This window comes from Drosophila serrata, unplaced genomic scaffold (assembly GCF_035046125.1).
Source record: "Drosophila serrata isolate PLE 108 unplaced genomic scaffold, ASM3504612v1 contig_240, whole genome shotgun sequence".
NCBI classification, from domain to species: domain Eukaryota; kingdom Metazoa; phylum Arthropoda; class Insecta; order Diptera; family Drosophilidae; genus Drosophila; species Drosophila serrata.
Window position 1 is genome coordinate 3,788,248 of NW_028257138.1, and position 19,178 is coordinate 3,807,425.

Here is a 19,178-nt window from a genome sequence, read left to right on the forward strand (position 1 = left end):
ATCTATCTTTAATATATTTTCAGATATTTTATTTATGCTTAAATACACATTAATTTGCATTTTCCGCCCCAAAACCCTTGCTGACTAGTGCCCCAGAGTGAGATACTCTTTTTCCCAGCCACATTTTCCGTATCTCCTGGATTGTACACACACACACACACACATTGAAAAATACCCAAAGGCGGAAAGAGGACGCACTGGCTCGCTCAAAAGCTTGCCGGTGAGAAAAGCTTGAAAACCGAAACCGAAACCGAATCCAAAACCGAATCCGAGGGGAACTGGGACTGCTGCTCCATCCGCCCCGTTGGCTCGCACGTTTCGTTGGTACATTTGTCGAGTGCGGCTGCTGCCTTCGCTTAGTCGTTTGCCGTTTGTCAACCGTTTGCCAGCGTTTGTGCCGTGCGCCGAAAGCGAGTCCAAGAAGCTCTTTGCAGGGGGAATACTATTCCAGAGGAGATAACACCCAATCTGTGACAAGAATCTCTCTCGAAATCGAAACGAAAAAGCAACGAAACAGCAACAAGCAGAGAAATCTAGTGCTTAGAGTGCATCGAAATAAGTAAAATTAAATTTAACCAAAATGCAGTACATCTATGTGATTAGTGCGCTGATTTTGGCCATCGCCGTGCAGCAAGGTAATAAGGACCAGGGAACTAAAGTCCAGAGACAACCGCGATTGCGAGATTACATAATACCAGATATGGCCAAGACGGGGGCGGGTTTCCTCCGTATCCATTTCCACACAAAATTTCCAAGGGGTTGGGTTGGGAGGAGCCATATATAGGGGAGAGTGGTGTCCTGTGGCGCCGTCCTGTCGTCGGCAGACGCCACAAGAAAGGAAAAATACCCCAAGTATCTAAGCCGGCCGCCGTGGCGCCCGAGTAATATTTGCATTCAATAGATATAGATATATATATATATACATATAAGCTCCTTGGAGTTCCTTGAGCTCTCTGAGCGAGCACAAAAAAACGAACTTTTTTCTCTACTTCTCTACTGGCTCTCTGCCAGAGTCACAGCTTTTCCCGTAGCCTCTTTCAGCCCGGAAAATGGAAGGGAAAAGGGCACCGAGGGGTATTTTACGCCTTAATTGCGCCGGATCATAATTAAGCCCTTCGCACTATGCAAATTCTATGAATGATGAGCTCGAGGAAATGGTATTATCTCCTAGTACTTCCTTAGTTCTTCAAGAAAATCCCCCACCTTTTTTTTTTGGCCCACATATGTGTGTGTATGTGCAAGAATAATGTAGGACATGCGCACTTTATTTTGGTTAAAAAGGTCCTGCGGGGCAATAGATGCAGTAATCCGATACCCAAAATCGCCTCAGTGGCTTATATAAAAAAAAATCTTGGTTCCCACAGGGCTTTCTTGTGTTTTGTAAACATTTAAATTTATTGGTGATTAGTATTTTTTTAAATAATTTGTATTTATTTATTTTTATTTATATAAAGCAATCTATTTTGCTGGCCCGACAATGCAATCAATGCATTTTATTGCTATTTTTAGAGACTGTAACAAACCTTAATTGGCCTCGTAGACTGTGAGGGGAGCGCCAAAGCTTTTAGGGCTAATGTTTTACAATATGTTCAAAATGGGGGAAAAACTTGTTCAAATTTCAGGTGTTTTGAAGGTTATATTAACAAACATTTAAAAACTATTTCAAAAGATTCAGTTATAAGGAATTTCTTTCAAATAAATGTTTACTAAATTAATGCATATAAAAATATTCTAGACTGTATGTGTTAAATATATTTACTCCTAACTTTTTAACTATTTAGTAACTTGATTACTTCAAACCATAATTATCCTTTCATATTTCCTGCCATATTGTTGAAGAGTTAGCTCCAAAAATTAACTCATCTTACAGCCATTTTACAATCCAAGTCATTGTCCTATCAGAAAGCTCCTAAGCTAAAAAAAAGGGCTACTCTGGCAGCTGGATCATCTTACAACGACTTTCCTCCTTTTGTCCATTGTTTTCCACCCAAGTAGCAACGCCTAAAAGCAGGCAGCACTCTTTGTGGCCCGCTTATGTAACCCAAATTGGAGGAGAGAATGGCAGCGAAGCAAAGTGAAGTAAAGTTATTCGAGTCCATTAGCAATGCCGATGTGTCAATTAACAAGCCACTCTGAAGAGCCTTCGCAGTCTGTTCCTAATGGAGGCGTCGATGGCATCGCTGTAATCACACCCAGAAGCTGGCCTTTCCTCGCCATTGTGCCATTTTTGGCACAGCGGAATGGCAAAAGCGCAATGCAACTTGCAAGTTGAAGAGGGGAATATATATATATATATATATATATATCTATTCATACAAAAGTACCATACATATATTCCCGTTCCAGTGCCCAGTATATTCGAAAGATTAAATAATGCGAATCTCGTGTCGCGCACGACCTTAAATTCAATTTAGCTAAGCAATCACAAGTACCTCCAAAGACCTCTCTTTATACCTACACTATATATCTGACTGTGCCAAGTCAGACAGAGTCTCGCTCTCAGATTTGTTTACACGCTTTTTCCTTTCATAATCACTTGTTTTTTGTATAACTATTAAGGTTAAGCTTAGATGCTAAAAAATATAAATTTTCGAGTGGAAAATTCCAGGGTGAAGAAAGTGTGTGTTGAATATTAGGAAATCCTCGAGAAAATAATAGGTTAACTGGAAAAACATTGAATAAATCATTTCATATTAATAATTATGTATTGTCAAATGCAAAACTACTAAACTAAACTTAATTTGCAGGCTATGCCATCAAGTGCTTTGTCTGCAACAGCCACAAAGATGCCAATTGTGCGCTGGACATACCGCCGGACAACTTGTTGAAGGACTGCGATGAGCAGTACTCGTCCCGCGGCAAGGGCATTCCCACCTACTGCCGCAAGATCACACAGATCATTGAGTTCTCCGTGAACAGCCGTGAGTACAGGCCATCTTTTAAATGCAAGCAATAATAGGCTATAAATAATAATGCATAATATTTACGCTTTTGCAGTGCCCCCAGATAGCCGTGTGATAAGGACCTGTGGCTACCAGAACCAGACCTCCACCAGCTATTGCTATCAGCGTGCTGGCTTCGGTGGTCGCCAGGTGGTCTGCTCCTGCGACACGGACAATTGCAATGGCGCCGGAGCGTTGGGAGTCTCCACCACAGCAATGGTGGCAGCGGTGGCAGTGGGACTCCTCCTGGGAGCCCGCCAGTGGCTGCAGCGTTAAATAGGGCACCGAGGGAGAGCGCCACCTCAGTTGTTTTATTTTTTACTTTGTTTTTATCGAATGCATCCACCCAGTTTTTTGTTATTACTTATTGCTACCGCAGCTGACTCTCTGACATCTGTGACTCCTCACTTTCACCCGCTTTTTGCCCCCATCAACAAGGTCCACACGTAGAGCTGCTCCAGAGACTGGTGAGTAAGTCAGATTTTCAAAATTTCTATATTTCCTCTCCTAACTATATTTCCATATCCCTTTCCAGCTCTGGGACAAGCTTAATTTTGTAACAATTTTTTGAATGAAGAACCGTAAAAGCTTTATACAAAGTATTAAAAGAAAAACAAACAGAATAATAATAATTCCCGTAAATTGAAGTGTATATAAAAAAACAAAAATAAAAGAGAGCAAGAAACCATTGGCCAATATAATCGTTCAAATTTTGAAACTAACACCACGTATTATTGCCAGAGAATGGAAAATAACGATATAAAAGAACTAAAAACCTACCGCAGTTGAAATAAAAAGTATTTAAACAAATCCAAAAAATAAACAAATAAGTCAAGAGAGGCCACAATGTTAAAAATTAAGGCTACACAAAAAACAAAATAAATAAAAATCGTAGAACATAAACTATAAATGTTAACACAACACACTTTTGCCTAAGTTTGTCTACTTTTTAATTTCATAAGACTTAAAATTCTAAAAATGCAAAACAAAGCTAAAGCTAATTAATAAAAGTATTTAAAACGTAAAGGTTCAACGAGGAAGAACACACACTTCATAGTATAATTAATTAGCAAACGATTTGGGTGGAGGCGGGATGTCTGGAGAACCCAAAAGATAGTTGTGACACGCTTACGAGGCGCTGAGCTGACCACGCCCCCAAAATATCTCTACTGCACACTCCCCAAGGGAAACACACACACTCGTTGTTGTTGTTGAAAACCAACTGCCAAAAATTAAAAAAAAAGGAAACGGAAACGGAACCTGAAACCGGAAGAGCGAGCATAGGAGGCAACATACCCGTAGAGGAAACACTAACCACTGAACCATGTTTGTCCATCGTAGGCTATACAAAAATGCAATTTCAAACCGAAAACCGATTTATAATAATAAACATTAAAAGTTACAGAAGAAAAGCAAAACAAAGCAAGCCCCGAGTACATCATTCCTTTAGTTCGAATAGCAAAATTAACTCAGTTTATAGTGACAATTTTTATTAGTTAAGAATCTCCTCTAAAAATGCAATATTTGTAATGCAATAAAATTGTAAAATGTTTAAAGTGAAAAACAATAAATATGAATACAAAAAAGATGAATTGCTTTCATATGTATATCTCGTATTTTTCTAAACATATATGGCCAGTGTAATTTGCATAGTTATACAATCTATTGAATTGTATATAAAAAAAAAGATATAAAGAATTTCCAAAATGGTTAAAATTTTTAGCTAAATTATCTCAAATATAATTTAGATTTTACAGCTTTAGGTAATTTTATACAGAACTCCAACATCAACTATTAGGGGTTAGGGAAAGAAACTAATTAAATTCTTTACAAATTTTAGCATTTTTGAAGTGTGAAACTAGAAAAATATTTAAGAAAATTGTTTAATTTTTAGAGTATATAAATCAAATTACTAAACAGTCTCCAATAATCCCTTCCTAACTTCCCTGAAATAGAGGATCCAAAATCTATGCAAATTATACTGCAAATTCCCTGCCACAGAACCCGACTTTTAACTAAGAACAAATGGATTGCAAACTGAGATGGAAGTCAACGAATCTAACTACGCCTCTTTATGCACCACCCGTTTCAGAGCTAGGTAGCAATGGCGTGTGGCTAAATCGTGATATCCCACGGGTCCCCTCTCGCAATCGGCGCAAACCAGAAACTTCCTACCGTCCACGGTGTTGGAGAAACCAATATTCTCGAACGTCATCATGTCCTTGACCAGCCAAAAGTCCTGCAGTGGCTCTGTATTCAAGCTATCCGCTGTCCTATCCTGCTTCTGCATCATTAGCGGCACTTCCACCTGGCAGAACGAGAGATGTAAACAAAGGTTCTTGCGGACAAGGGGGCAACCGGCACTCACTTCCTCCTTGCTGTAGATGCCCTCCTGGGCCTTCAGCATCAAGCTGTTGCAGAATTGGCAGCGCACATTGGTCTTGTTCTTGCCCTCATCAATGTGAGCGGAAAAATCAGCTTCTTCTGTCATTTTTTCTGTTTTTAATACTTATTTTTATCAGAAAGAGCAATGAGTTTATTAAATCGATATTTGGTCTATCGATAAGCTTTATATCGGTGTAGAACAAATCTGAAAGTTTACCAACACTTACCAGTGCTTGAAGTACCAATCGATATTTATTTTGACCGTTACATGGTAATTTAAAAAAATATACAGTTACTAAACCAAATTTATGGGATATCGTATTTGAAATATTTTGGAATTATTATGGTGTCAATGGCATTTTCCATTAACTGTACCTAACTTTACCAAAAACACATTTCTGACAAAGACTCGCCAATATCGATATTTATTTAAAAGTACAGGGTGTATTTTAAATGATAAATTCAGTTCATTTTTCTTCTTAACCCATTTTACAGTCTAACAAGTTTAATTTTAAAAAATTAACATGTATACAAATAGCAAATAACACATTTTGTACAATTTTGAAAGAGTCTATCATACAATTTTCACTCAATATTAGTTTTTGGTTGTACCTGAAACGTTTGTTGTTACATTTTCCAAATTTTTTTGAGAAGCCAAAAACTTTGTTTCCGTTATAATTGGCTTTATATTTTTTTATTGGGTTAAAAAATATATCTTAATTGCAACGGTCACACTGAAGTGCAGGCGATAGTCGATACCACCGGACAATTTCACTGATCGCTTAACATCTCTAGTGGCCATTTTGGAAAAGAACAAAAAAAGTTCCTTTTGCCGTTTGACTTCCTGGAGAGTAGCAGCTGGTGTTTTTTTGCTAATAATCTACCGCTCAAGTGAGATTGTGCGAGGTGACCGTGACGAAGTACCAGGTAACTATTTTGCAGAGAAGAATCACCCACGTGTTTTTGTTTCCTGAAAGCTAACCTTACTATTCGCAATGACTCTTGTTTCGGATTTATTTTTTGTTTTCCTTTTTCTTTGGTAGTGAATTCTTTTGCTAGATATTCAGAATTGTGTGAAGCTGAGCATGAATTTCCCAATATTTCACGCTCCCCCCCTGGCCACGCAGTCAATGCGCCAGCAGTCTTTGTATCAGCAAACCTATTTGGACCGCAACCGTATGATCACGGATGTGTTTGTCCAGGAGCATGTCTTGCAAACCACCTGGGCTTTAGCCCCCGCGCTGCCACCGGCGGCTGTGATAATTCCCGGAAGTGTGAACTGTCCCGTTACCCATCAGCCGACACCGGTAGCTGCAGCCCCAACCCCAACCCTCTTGGGACCCATGGCCTATGTGCCCATTCCGAATGTCCAGTACTACGCAGCCAGTTCTGGTGAGATTCGATTGAGTTCTCAGCTCATCAATTATGTACGTCTTCCGTTTGCTTAGCCTCGATGAACGCCTATGGCCAAGGTCAGATGTATACGGCTCGTGCCTCGACCTCGACTGCCAGCTGCAACGTGCCCGGCTTCTTTGTGCCACAGTACTATCAAGGCGGTAGCGGCAGCAGCAGCAGCAGCGGTGGCGGAGGACCTGCTGGTCCTCAGCCCACCAAGCCTTCCACCGTGTCCAATGGCACGCAGTCCCAGTTCCAGGCTCCGCCTCCGCCACCGAATCGCACCTGTGATGCCACCACTCAGGCGGACTTTGTGCCCGATGAAGCTAGTGAGGTAGAAACACTGCCTCTAGTTTCCGACGAAGAAAAGTAAGTTCAACCTTGATTACTTCTAGAAATCTCCAATAATTTTGAATTTAAATTTTTTCAACAGTTTTAACTTATTTTCTTAATATTTGAACTTCCAGTTCTAATTATAATAGGCTAAAGTTAAGTAATTTTTAACATAAATATTTACAGCTCTGGTTGGCAGCACCAATCGTTGTTGGGTGCATTTTTGCGCAACATGTTCTTAGCAACATTTATGATTCATTCAGAGTTCCATTTTAATTAATTTCCAATAGTCCACTTTAGTATTTCTACCTGTCTTTCAAGAATATCATACAGGTTCGCTTTTACTATCATTCTTTAGGACTCTCGACTTTAGCGACAGTTCTTTGGACAACAGCGGTGCCGGTGACGGATTGCGTGTGCACTCAGGTGCCAAGCGCAACTCGGAGGTGTTGCTCCAACAGCAACGTCTCCACGACATCACCACGTTATCGCTTCAGGGCTGTGAGATTGCCGAACGCCTAGCCACTGCCCATCGCAACCGTCCGTGCTTCAAGAAAATCGACACCCTCTGTGGCCGCTTGAAGCAGGACCTCCTGCGACCGGATGGCGTCTTGGCCAACATCAACTCCCAGGGCATCGCCTGGGCTGTCAAGGACTTTATATTCGTCTTTACGCGCATTGTGAATGCTTGGGTAATCATGAAGGGCTATGTTTATAATACGCCTGATGGCCTGAACAAGATAAAGGATGAGTTGCCAAGTGGCTTTATGTCAACCTTTGACTCCTGGCAAAATGAAACCCAAGCCCTGGTGCAGATGATTATTAAATCCTTTGTAAGCCTTGATGACCTGCTTCTAAAGCAGAAGAATTCGTTTACAAGCAAAGATCTGAGTCTGAACAATAGTAGCTCAATCTGGAGCTTTAATGATAGCAACGAGAGCACCACGTCGTGCAAGAAAAACAATTGTATCACGGCTGCTCAAGGACTAGGTCCAACGGCCAGCAGCTCACCGATTATCGCTAATGGGGGATCAGGAGGACCTGGTGTTAAGCCACCATCAGAGAGCGATGAACAGCGAATGGCTCCCACCACTGCTCTCTACAAGCCCAAGTCCAATGTGAGTCTCAACTATCTGTATACCATGATCGAGGATTCGGAGGAGACGCAGCGCAACGTGGACGCCAATGGCACTTATCTCAAAACTGGCACCTATCAGCCGCTCCAAAAGGAGATGTTGAAACAAATTGAGATGACCCCACAGAAGCCGCAACCCAGGGAGCAGCACGTCGAGCCCCAATGGCCGTGGAAGGGTTATCCATCGGCGAAAGCGTTTGTACAGCCGCCAACTCCAGTAGCTCAAGAGCATCGTCAGGAAACCTGTCGCAGCCAGTTGGATCCTCATATCGATTCGAGGGGTTGCATTAATCCCTTTAGCCTGATCAAACGTGATGTCACACGGCAGCTGCACGAGCTCAGTGCTGGCATCATGGATCTCCAGAACTTGGACCACTTTTTCCAAAAGCAGTTCACCCGTAATTATGTGAGTAATTTCTTAGTGGGTGTAAAACAATTATATATCGAGATAAATATCAAAATTTTGTATAAAAATTAATGATGGGAAATCGATTATAACTAAACCAAAAATTATTTTGCAGTACCCGGACTTCTTCCAGCGATGCCAGGATGACTTTATTGATATTCGCACCATTGTACTGCAATGCGAGACCGCCTCCTACAATCATCTTTATCATGCTATTCACGACCTACGTCGCATCACCTTTGTGGTGCGATGCTATCTACAGGTATTGATTGGATTGGTTTTCACCAAAAACCAGCAAACACTACCATTTTTTTTTTCTTTTTGTGTGTTTTTTTTTCGTTCCGATAATTATTATTCTGCTGCATTTTTAGATCAAGGAGCCAAGCTAAGGTATCGGTATGAGTGAAGCCTTTTTAATGGTCTAATGCACTAATCACTGGTTACCATTTGGGCACTAATCTCATATATTTACACTCAACTTACAAAAAATATGTCTAAATAATTTTTAAAAAACCATATTATTTGTGAGCTCTATCATCAACACATTAACCATAACTCCATTAGCACTCTTTAATTAACACTGCACATTTAACTCACAACTAACCTAATCTTTTTACTAACTTAAAATTGCTATCCCAGATATATTCGGACGTTAAACTGCAGGAGTACGTTGAACTTTATGAAAAATCTGTGAATGAAATGCTGTCCAAGCCACCGCACAAGCCCAATCAATACGATCATATCGTGGGGCGCCCCGGCGAGAAGCTTTTCAACTATCAAATATGAGACATCAAGACACATGTTTCTTGTTACCTTTTAGGTATTTTGTCAATGAAAATCAAGTGTTAAAAAAGCATTCGAATCAATCATGGTCGCAATTAGCATGTTGTTAACTCTTAGAGAAAGTAATTTTAGTTTTTTTGTTTCATAAACAATTTGTTGAGCCTGTCTATAGAAAGAATTTCTCGTAATGTGATTTATATATTATATTTTTGAATTTGTAACCACATTTCACAATCGCCTTTCTTTTTGCACTACAAAAATAGTATATAGTAGTAATTAACTTGAATCTAACTACTTTCATTAGTCAAGTTAGGAACACAAATATATAATACAAAATTATAATCTATACAAATTAATAAAAACAATAAATAAAATCGTACAACAATTTGACTTATTTACAAGGTTCCATTCATATTTGCTTTTATTACTAATTCGTACCGGCAAACTCTTCCGGGTTTATGTCCTGAGCCAATAGCATGCCGTGGAAAATTGTTGAGCTATTGGAGGCCAAATCCTGCGGTCTGCCCTCTTCACAAATCCGACCGTCATCCAGGACTATAATCCGGTCCATGGCCTGGAGTCCACGCAGCCGATGGGCGATGAAGAGTAGAGTGCAACTCTTGAAGGCATTTCGCAACGCCTGCTGCATGCTCAAATCGGATTCATCATCCAAATTGGAAGTGCCCTCATCAATTGCCACGACCTTGGCGTTTTTCAATAAAGCCCGGGCCAGGCAGAGGAGTTGCCTTTGCCCTGCGGATAAGTTATTGCCACACTGCTCCACCTTGCCATCCAGACCGCCCAGTTGCTGGACGAGAAGAGTGGCAGCCGCCGAGTTCTTGATAGCATGCCAGATCTCCGAGTCATAGAAGGCGTGACGTGGATCCAGATTCTCACGAACAGTGCCTAGAAAAGGGTGTGAACATATTATAGAGGAGTTTGTAAGGTTTACGTTGAAGTATTAACCTTCAAAGAGATACGGCTCCTGGGTGATGACTCCTATCCTTTCCCTTAGCACACTCAATGCCAGAGTTTTCAGATTCACCTGATCCAGCCGAATATCGCCATGGGTCAAGGGAGCTACTCGCAGGAGAGCAGCCAACACCGAAGTCTTGCCCGCCCCTGTGCGTCCCACAATGCCAATCCTTTCGAAGGCCTCCGTTTGAAAGGTAACACCTCTCAGGGCAGGCGCCAAGTGTTCCCGGTAGCTCAGTTGGACTTCGCGAAAACTCAACACTCCTTGCGTGGGCCAACCAAATGGCGGATCAGCGCTGCCCGCTGCATTCTGCTCTCCCTCCAGCTGTAGATATTGATCTATTCGCTCCACGGCCACCAGCTCCTGCTCCGTCTCTGCCACGGCATGCAAAAGATCTCCCAATTGGCCAGTTATAGACAGCGCATAGGAGATGCAAAGCCCCACTAGACCAGGATTGGTTGTATGCGAAGCCGTTATGGCGGCCAAGAGACCTGCTCCACCAACCAACAGCGTTCCCAGCAACTGGAGGCGCAGAGCCAACCATTGCTGCGCCGCTGATTGCGTCAACTGTGCCTTAATACTCTCCTCCAGCTTCACCTGAAAGTCCCTTTGAAATCGGGGACTGGCTCTCATGCTCCTTATCGTGGTCAATCCCTGGAGCGTCTCCGTAAAATGTGTGTAAAGCGGCGACATGGCGTTACTCGACAGCCGCTTGATGTCCCGGGAGGCATGACGATAACGTTGCTGCAGATTCAGATAGATGGGCACCATAGGAATGATGATTAGACCCAGCCAGGGCATGGCATACAAGCTGACGCAGAGCGCACCCACCAACCCAGCCAGTTGAGCCAGTAGAATGTTGAGGATGAAGGGCAGGGAATCGTCCACAGTGTTGGTATCCGAGGAAAAGCGATTGAGAATGCGACCCACCGAGGTGATATCAAAGAAGTTGAACTTGGCCTGAGTGAATAACGAAAATTAAATCAAGGAATCCTGCTGGATACGGAATTTCTTTTACTTACAAACATGACTTTCTTCAGCAGATTCTCATGCACGAAAATAGCCGCCTTGATGCCCGCGTAGGCAAACAGGAAAGCCCGGGCCAGAGTCACCAGAGAATTGGTCACCGCAATGGCCGTGAAGATGCTCAGATAGAAGCCCGTAGTGTGACCCGAATCCGTCTCATTTCCCAGTCCAGGGCGCATCAATTCATGGTCCAACGAAGTATCATTCGGATGTGGATCCAATGTGGTCTCCGTGACCCAATGTGCTAGCCACGCATCGCTCATATTCCTGGTCAGCTGCATTAGCAGCACGAAGAGCAAGACAGTGGAGGCCAAAGGAGAAGTCACCGCCTTCCAGTAGCAGGTGAAGACATTACTCGACAGATGACCGTATTCCCTCGATTCTTCCAGGAGCAAACTATCCACACTCTTCTTGTCATCTTGATTGGCCAACTCCACCGAACGTCGTCGACTTGCTTGCTCCTGCTCTTCGTCAACTTCCTCCTCTAAGCTCAAGTCAATGCTCTGGGTCATGTATTCGCTGGGCAGAAGGTGGCCATCCTTCACCTGGAGTATCTGATTGGCGTGGAAGAACAGCTGAATGCTACGAGTGACCACAATGCGAGTTTTGTGCTTCAGCAGTCGCAGTATACAGTGCTTGATGATATGCCGGGCCACATGGGCATCCAGTGAGGAGAGTACATCGTCCAGGAGGTAAACTTTGGATAGAACATATATAGCAGATTAAATGTATTACGATAATTATTTTATCTACTCACCCTTCTTGTCTTGATAAACAGCCCTGGCTAGGGCCACTCTGGCCCGTTGACCGCCAGACAAGGTCCTGCCATTTTCACCCACGCCAATGAGATCTCCGCCTAGGATCTGCAGATCCTCCTCCAGAGCACAAGCATGCAGTACCGTCTTGTACCACTGTTCGTCAAACTGAGCACCCCACACGATATTATCTCGGATGGTGCCCCTCTGGAGCCACGGCGACTGTGGCACATAGCCGAAGCCTGTGGTCAGCTCTTGGACGCACACCTCGCCATCGGTGCACTGCAGGTTGGCCACAATGGCTGAGAGGAAGGTGCTCTTTCCACCGCCCACAGGCCCTTCAATGCAGACCAGCTGGCCCGCCTTAACATCCACGTTGATATCCTTGAGGCGGAAGGCAGTTGCTTCGGAGTTCTCCTCGTGACAAAAGCTGGCGCATTTCATCTGCAACACACTGGCTCTGGGAGCATCCAAGGGGGCATCTTCCAGGTCTCCTGATCCCGAAATACCGCCACTTCCGCGCATAATGGGATTGTAGTAGGAGGAGTAGTCCAAATTGGGAACGTCCATGAGCTGTTGGACTCTCTTGATGGACACCCAGGCCTCGATTAATCCATTAAGGACCCAGGGAAAGGCATTTAGTGGTCCAATGAGCATGTAAAGCAGCGCCACACTGGTATATGTCGTAGAGGCTATCAAGGGATTACCCAGCAGCACAGATACACCAAAGGTAAGCAGGCACATAAGCACGGGCGTGGTGGCCCAGAAGTAAACGCACATGGCATCTAGGTATTTCCTCTTCGAGAGAAATCTTAGCTCCTCCTGACGCAGTCCTCGTATCTTCGTTATGAATATATCCTCCCACGCATTGATCTTGATCTGCTTGGCTCCCTGCATGGTCTCTGTTGTGGCCGAGAGCCTCGCATCCTTGGCTGTCATTAATCCAGTCGAGTAAATGCCAATCCTCTTGGCCAACCAGCGGTTGATAGGTATGAGTAAGGCGGCAAAGAGTACGCCGGCGAGAAAGGCAGCACCCAATTGCAGATAAAGCAGGTACAGCGTCGTAAATAGCTTGAAGGGAATGCTCCAGAAGAAGTGGAAACTGATGCACGAGTTCACAATCCTATCCGTATCCGTTGACATAAGATTTAGCATGTCTGGCCTTGAGTCCTTGATGACCCTTGCCTCCAAGGCCTTTCGGTAAATGGAGTTCACCACGCCTACGCGCATCTTCATGGACACCATGGCCATACGCCAATCAAAGTGTGTTGAACACAAAGCCGAGAGCAGGGTGCTTCCAAAAAGTCCCAATGCGTAGTAGTACACTTCGTTCGAGTCCGTGTGATCCTGTCGAAGAAGTCCTCCCAGCAGCAAGGGTCCCGCAAAGCCACTCAAATCCGCAATCAATCTTAGGACTCCTATCAGATAGAACTCCACGCCAAAGCACCGATGCAGCGCTCTCCACAAGCTCTGGGATTGTGACAAGGCCAAGTGCAGTCGCTCACTCAATCGTGTGATATTCAAGGCCTCTGGCAAATCGAATAGGTCTTCGATTTTCCTCAATTTTCCTGCCACTCCCTTGGCTATCAGGGGATAAACCCAATGGAATAGGAAGCGGGATCCCACATTAGCTTCATCCTGCGCGTGGCCCAAGTGACCTTCGTTCAGATCAAAATGGAAGTAAGTATAGCGCTGTGACAGAAGCCCCTCCTCTTCGCCGCTGCTAACTCCTCCTCTGGGAATGCTCGAGTAGACCGCGTTTCCTTTGGGTAAAAGAGTGGCTCCAAACAAAAGGTCGCACAGCAGCGTGGCCAAACTCCAGGGCCACCAAGCAAAATGGCGACTTGTCCGTAGCCAGACGCCATCTAGAACCACAACAGTGAGCCAGACCACATTGATTAGCAGCGATCCACGGTGACTAAGCTCACCACATTGACGGGCCGTCAAAAGGAAACCTATATGATGGGAGGGAAGGGAAATCAGAAAAAGGTGATAAAGTAAATGGTCCGCGAGTGTGATTAGTTTTAATTAGTTGTTTCCTGGAAAAGCTGGGTATTTTGTATATGTTTTACTTAAAGAAACTTATAAGGGTTTCTTTACGAAACTCTGACTGTTAATGAACGCGTATTTTTAACATTCATTGGTTTTGTTAAAAAGACAACGTATATGCTTTCATTATTTGTTCAGCAAAATGTTAAATAAATAAAGGCAAGACATTAAATGTTATTTCAGCTTAACTGTGACTATCTATTTCTCTCTAAAGATATGGGAAAAGCCTAATTGACTTTTAAAACGTCGAACATCGAAAATTGGATAAATTCGATTAGGGAGAAACATTAAAGGCTATATTTTAATTATGTCTTCTGTAAACTCAAAAAATACTCAATGAAATCGAAATCCAAGAAAGTGAAAGCCGGAAAAGACCCTTATAAGTGTCATGAAATCAATACCAAGCAAGGAAAACCACACAAAGGCAACACTCACCGCTGTGAACGACCCACATAATGCACTCGGCACAGGCGACCAGCACATCCGCCGCATGCAGTTCAATGCCCGCCTGCTGGAAGGCGAACACTTTGGCCACCGGCAGCAGGGCCAGCACAATGGCCAGAAACGTGCGCAGCCACAACATACGGAGCTGTAGGCCATTTCGGATGACGGGCCTCGATTGACTGCCGAAATTGTAGGCGGATATCGCTGCGAAGATCGTGTAAACGGGCAGCTGGAGCAGGATCTCCTGGAAGCAGGGCAGCAAATCGTTCGTATCGTTGGCGAACGGCGTCAATCCCGTGGGACAGAACTGCGTCCAATTCCAGGCAAAGTCGCTCCACGCCATATTCGATGCGGCGGGGATTCCTTTCCTTGTTCTTTGCTTTAATTGCGATCAATTAGTCATCGCCGACGCGGACTGCACATTTGCACCACTCTGAACCACCGAGTGGCGTTTATGCGCGGGTAGTGGGACAGCGATAAACACAACACAACAATTTCTGATAAAGATTCGTTGTGAAAATGTCGGTGCGTTGTGGTTTGTCGGTGCTGCCAACCTGCTTCAATGTGCTATGGAAATTAAGCCGGTAGGCAGTCCGATCTCTTCATAAATTCTCCAAAATGATATATTTTTTGCAATAAGTAAAAACTTTAATAAAACCATAAATTAATTTAAAAATTAATAAAGAATATGGATTTTATGAAACTAAAAAGAGAGAGTTTTCCAAATTGATTGCAAAATAGAAGCGATAGTAGTGCTGCCAACTCTGTTCAATGCAAGACCGGAGCAAGAAGAAGCATTTGTTTACATTTTTATTTCACACAATTTCCAAAACTTGTGTAAACAATTATGACAACCGGCGGCGAAGCTGAGGGAGAGGATGAACTACCTGTAGAGCTTACAGACATCTTCAAATCCCTGGCTGAAAACGAGAAAATCGTCTTCAAATCGCAGCAGATTGATGATCCGGAAATTCCAATTGTGGAGAAGCAAAAAATTGCTCGGGAATCATTTGAAAAGAACCGAGAAACATTTCTTATACGATTTGGTGGCTTCCTTAGTGTCCGACAACTGAGTTCTTTCCAGGAACTGGCTGTTGGAGAGCCCCATAAGCCGGAAGAAAGCCTTGAGGAGATGTGCCTGCTTCTGGAGGATTTCAAAAGAAAGCTAAGCACACGCGAGGTGTGCATCAAGAACAGGAGATACCATGCCATGCAGCAGCTGCTGGAGAAGGGTGAATACTTCAGTGAACACGAGATGATGCAAAGGGCTCCGGATCTCTACCAGGAACTGGTGGGTCAGTACCTAACCGAGGCGGAGAAGAAGGCGCGGGATAGCTACGATGTGAGGAACACCAGCTTCTCGGGCATACTCATGCACTCTTTGGAGAAGCAGCAGCGTGATGAGTTGCTAGCGGAAACGCAACAGGAAAAAGTAGAGGAGGCAGTCGAAGAAATCACCAGTGCTTCTGTTCCTCCTGCTCTTCCCGAATTTGAAGTCCCTGTAGCCTGTCAGAAGCAATGGGGCGCCTTTGATGACGATGAGCCCGTTGCCTGCTCCACTAGTCGAGTTGCTAAAGCTCGTCCGCCAGCGAATATAGCGCAGATCTCAACCCCGGAGTTCTATAATCCCGGGGAGCGAGAACTCCTCCGACATGAGTTCCTCAGCATGATGAAGGAACGATTTTTGCAAGGCGAGGACAAGGACTTTGATTATACAGCCGTCGACGACAATTCCCAGCTGGATGATCTCAAACAAATTGAACAAGATGAGGAGGATGCCTACTTCGAGGACAGTGACGAAGAAGAGGAATTGCCAGAGCAGGCTAACGAGTCAAAGGAAGCCGCCTCAAGCGAGGAGGACGAGCTGGATATTTATATGCGGCATCTTAGCAATCACCATAGTTTACAAAATTAAAGTTATATCTTATAGAAAGCGTACAAACTTTCAGTTTAAATTGTAAGACCCAGGGCCAGCTCTTAGATAAAGCGTCAGAGAGGAAATTGCAAAACTAGCACTTGCAGCAAATATAGTCTTTAATCTTAATCTAATCCCTTAACAAATCTTGATCTTAGACACTAGAATACATGCAGAAAAGTTGCTGATGGGAGTTAAAAATGAGACAGTGCTGGCTATCTAGGCCTGCCACGACCACGTGGAAAGCCCCGTCCTCGTCCCCTTAGCACCTTGCTATTCGGTGGCGGACTCTTGGGCCTCAGTAGCTCAATCCGGCTGGTGCAACCCGTAGCCGGAGCCTCCGCAAAGTACGTTTGATAGACCTCCGCATTAAAATTGGAGTTCGTCAGCTCTGGCCCAAGAGTCAACCATCCTGGTCGGATGCTTGAGTCTCGGCCAAACAAATGCAGGCGCCGGCGGCCCAAGCAAAAGTGCTCGATAATATGAAAGATCTCGATGGGTTTCTCGAAACTACCGAACTCCTCCTCCTCCGATATGATCAAATCAATGTCTACATTGGCATGGATGAAATCGCCATCGGTGGAGCGGCGTACAGTGCCCTTGATGCCCATCAGGCAGTGCTCCTTGGTGCGCTGAAAGACAGCCTTCGGCTCGAGCTGCTTGGAGTGGCCGGGCTTGTTGATATTTGTGCGTATCCAGCAGATATCCTCACAACGACGGAAGCCCCACTTTTTGAGGCAGTTACGACCCATGTCCAGGCCCTCCGAAGAGCCGCACCAAAGAAACACAAATGAGCGGTGGGCGGCTATCTCACCCACATCCAAATCTGACAGAGAATAGAAAGTTAGGAACTAAAGATTGAAGTATATTGGAGGTAACTTACTAAGTATATCATCCCAGTTCCAAAAGACACGTGGTGCTCCTCCAACGGTGGCTACCGAAGGCGCTGCCCTCGCATACTCCTCCAGCGGTGGCTCAATCAGAATTACATCGAACTTGGTGCCTAATGTCTTGAACTCCAGCGTCTTTAGATCCGCCTTCAGATACATGGGAGCAGATGCCGTGTCCTGGATGAGTTTGTCCTTCAGCTTAATAAGTTCCCTCAGCTTGGGATACTCCTCGAAGCGATCGGCCAGGCCCACGTCACGGATAAAGTTCTGGGGACGCTGTCCCGTGTCCACAAAGTGCTGGCAGTAGTCGTTGTGTGGATTGGAAGACTGTGTCCCCTTCAGAAACGTGGATGAGTCCCTGTAAATGATTTCATTTGGAGTTTTCTTCGAAGACGAAGCGCCGCCATCCTCCTCCTCCCTCTGGCCGCTGGGATTCAGCTGGCGACTGTTGTTAGTGTCCTCCGCATTGCCTAAGACCTTCTTCAACTCATCCACGCTAGACAGACCGAACTAAATTATGATGAATACACATTTTTTTGCATTAAATTTCCATACTCATTGTTTTCATTGTGTCGGAATACTTACGGTTTGCGCTAAAAGCAAGCGCCGCTTGCGGGATCGCTCCTGGGAGTTTTTCAGCACATCGCTCATGACCAATTTTGGTATAATAACGTGTTAAAATTTCTGTAAATAGTGTATTTTTACGAAAAACTTGTAACTTAAATAAACACAACTAAAAATTTGCCATCTAGTGATGGCAAACTGATAATGGCGGCTATCGATAATAACTATCGTTTGGAGTTTATTTCGGATGATAAATGCAATAAAACTACAGAAGAAAATTAAATTATTGAATGAAAATTACGGTCGTAAAAACAAAAAACCAATTAAATGTTTATTATGACGTGAGAACTGTTTGAATATAAATTGTATAGAAAGAATAGATAGTAAACATATTTCAGATAAATAATACAATAATGCAACTACAGAAGAAAATTCAATTTATGAATGAAAATTATTAAATTATTAAAATGTTTAATATAGAGTGACAACTATGTTTGAATATATCCATTAGTAATAGATTGTATAGAAAGAATTATAAAAGATTCTTAGAGTAGCCAATAGTAAACATTTTTCAGATAAATAATGCAATAATACAACTACAGCAGAAAATTCAATTTTTAATGAAAATTACTGTTGTAATAATAAAAAATAATTTAAAATGTTAAATATGACGTGAGAAATATGTTTGAATATATGCATTTGCAATATATTGCATAGAAACAATAATAATAAAAAAATAAAAAATACAACTACAGAAGAAACTTAAATTATTGAATGAAAATTTCGGTCGTAATACTAAAAAACAACTTAAAATGTTTTATATGAATATTCTTAGAGTAGTAGATAGTAAACATATTTTGGTTAAAAAAATACAATAATACAATTACAGAAGAAAATTTATTTATTTAATGAAAATTACGGTCGAAATAATAAAAAACTATTTAAAATGCTTAATATGGCTTGAGAACTGTTTGATTATAAGCAAGATGTGCTTTGTGATTATATGCATTTGCAATAAATTGTATAGAATGAATTATACAAGATAAGATAGATAAGATATAGTAGATAGTAAATATTGATTTTTTAAACACATGAAAATTATCTTCAATGTTAAATTTTCCACAGTTTCAGTTGCCTTTCTTTAAAAGACTTGAATTGACTGGAAATAATTATTTATTAC

General features: G+C 43.0%; 6 protein-coding genes across 7 annotated transcripts; 3 read left to right on the top strand and 3 right to left on the bottom strand.

Annotated features, from left to right (window-relative positions):
* The first annotated feature begins 358 nt into the window (after positions 1 to 358).
* Positions 359 to 4,364, top strand: LOC110176956 (UPAR/Ly6 domain-containing protein CG9338). 2 transcript variants are annotated; one of them, XM_020943463.2, is made up of 4 exons: positions 359 to 635; positions 2,748 to 2,921; positions 2,998 to 3,413; positions 3,478 to 4,364. In XM_020943463.2, exons 1-3 carry the CDS (start codon positions 581 to 583, stop codon positions 3,216 to 3,218), a joined length of 450 nt encoding a protein of 149 aa, XP_020799122.1. In that variant the 5' UTR covers positions 359 to 580; the 3' UTR covers positions 3,219 to 3,413; positions 3,478 to 4,364. The 2 variants fall into 2 exon arrangements, with proteins under 2 accessions (XP_020799122.1, XP_020799121.1); XM_020943462.2 differs by having other exon boundaries at positions 2,998 to 3,409.
* Positions 4,365 to 4,411: 47 nt separating this feature from the next.
* strat (RAB interacting factor STRAT) lies at positions 4,412 to 5,542 on the bottom strand. Its single transcript, XM_020943464.2, has 2 exons — positions 5,311 to 5,542; positions 4,412 to 5,250 (listed from the first exon to the last, which is right to left on the bottom strand). Exons 1-2 carry the CDS (start codon positions 5,431 to 5,433, stop codon positions 5,005 to 5,007), a joined length of 369 nt encoding a protein of 122 aa, XP_020799123.1. The 5' UTR covers positions 5,434 to 5,542; the 3' UTR covers positions 4,412 to 5,004.
* A 376-nt stretch (positions 5,543 to 5,918) lies between these two features.
* On the top strand, positions 5,919 to 9,605 carry mtsh (mitoshell). Its single transcript, XM_020943310.2, has 6 exons — positions 5,919 to 6,254; positions 6,371 to 6,719; positions 6,776 to 7,091; positions 7,414 to 8,596; positions 8,712 to 8,858; positions 9,236 to 9,605. Exons 2-6 carry the CDS (start codon positions 6,413 to 6,415, stop codon positions 9,380 to 9,382), a joined length of 2,100 nt encoding a protein of 699 aa, XP_020798969.1. The 5' UTR covers positions 5,919 to 6,254; positions 6,371 to 6,412; the 3' UTR covers positions 9,383 to 9,605.
* On the bottom strand, positions 9,565 to 15,299 carry LOC110176848 (ATP-binding cassette sub-family C member 10). Its single transcript, XM_020943309.2, has 5 exons — positions 14,621 to 15,299; positions 12,139 to 14,091; positions 11,378 to 12,078; positions 10,346 to 11,315; positions 9,565 to 10,285 (listed from the first exon to the last, which is right to left on the bottom strand). The coding sequence occupies exons 1-5, from the start codon at positions 14,970 to 14,972 to the stop codon at positions 9,807 to 9,809; spliced, it is 4,455 nt and encodes a 1,484-aa protein (XP_020798968.2). The 5' UTR covers positions 14,973 to 15,299; the 3' UTR covers positions 9,565 to 9,806.
* A 177-nt stretch (positions 15,300 to 15,476) lies between these two features.
* Positions 15,477 to 16,571, top strand: LOC110176872 (coiled-coil domain-containing protein 97). Its single transcript, XM_020943347.2, has one exon. It carries the CDS (start codon positions 15,477 to 15,479, stop codon positions 16,542 to 16,544), a length of 1,068 nt encoding a protein of 355 aa, XP_020799006.2. The 3' UTR covers positions 16,545 to 16,571.
* A 74-nt stretch (positions 16,572 to 16,645) lies between these two features.
* On the bottom strand, positions 16,646 to 18,231 carry Mettl14 (methyltransferase like 14). The gene is made up of 3 exons (XM_020943346.2): positions 18,020 to 18,231; positions 17,428 to 17,944; positions 16,646 to 17,370 (listed from the first exon to the last, which is right to left on the bottom strand). Exons 1-3 carry the CDS (start codon positions 18,083 to 18,085, stop codon positions 16,760 to 16,762), a joined length of 1,194 nt encoding a protein of 397 aa, XP_020799005.1. The 5' UTR covers positions 18,086 to 18,231; the 3' UTR covers positions 16,646 to 16,759.
* Positions 18,232 to 19,178: the final 947 nt, after the last annotated feature.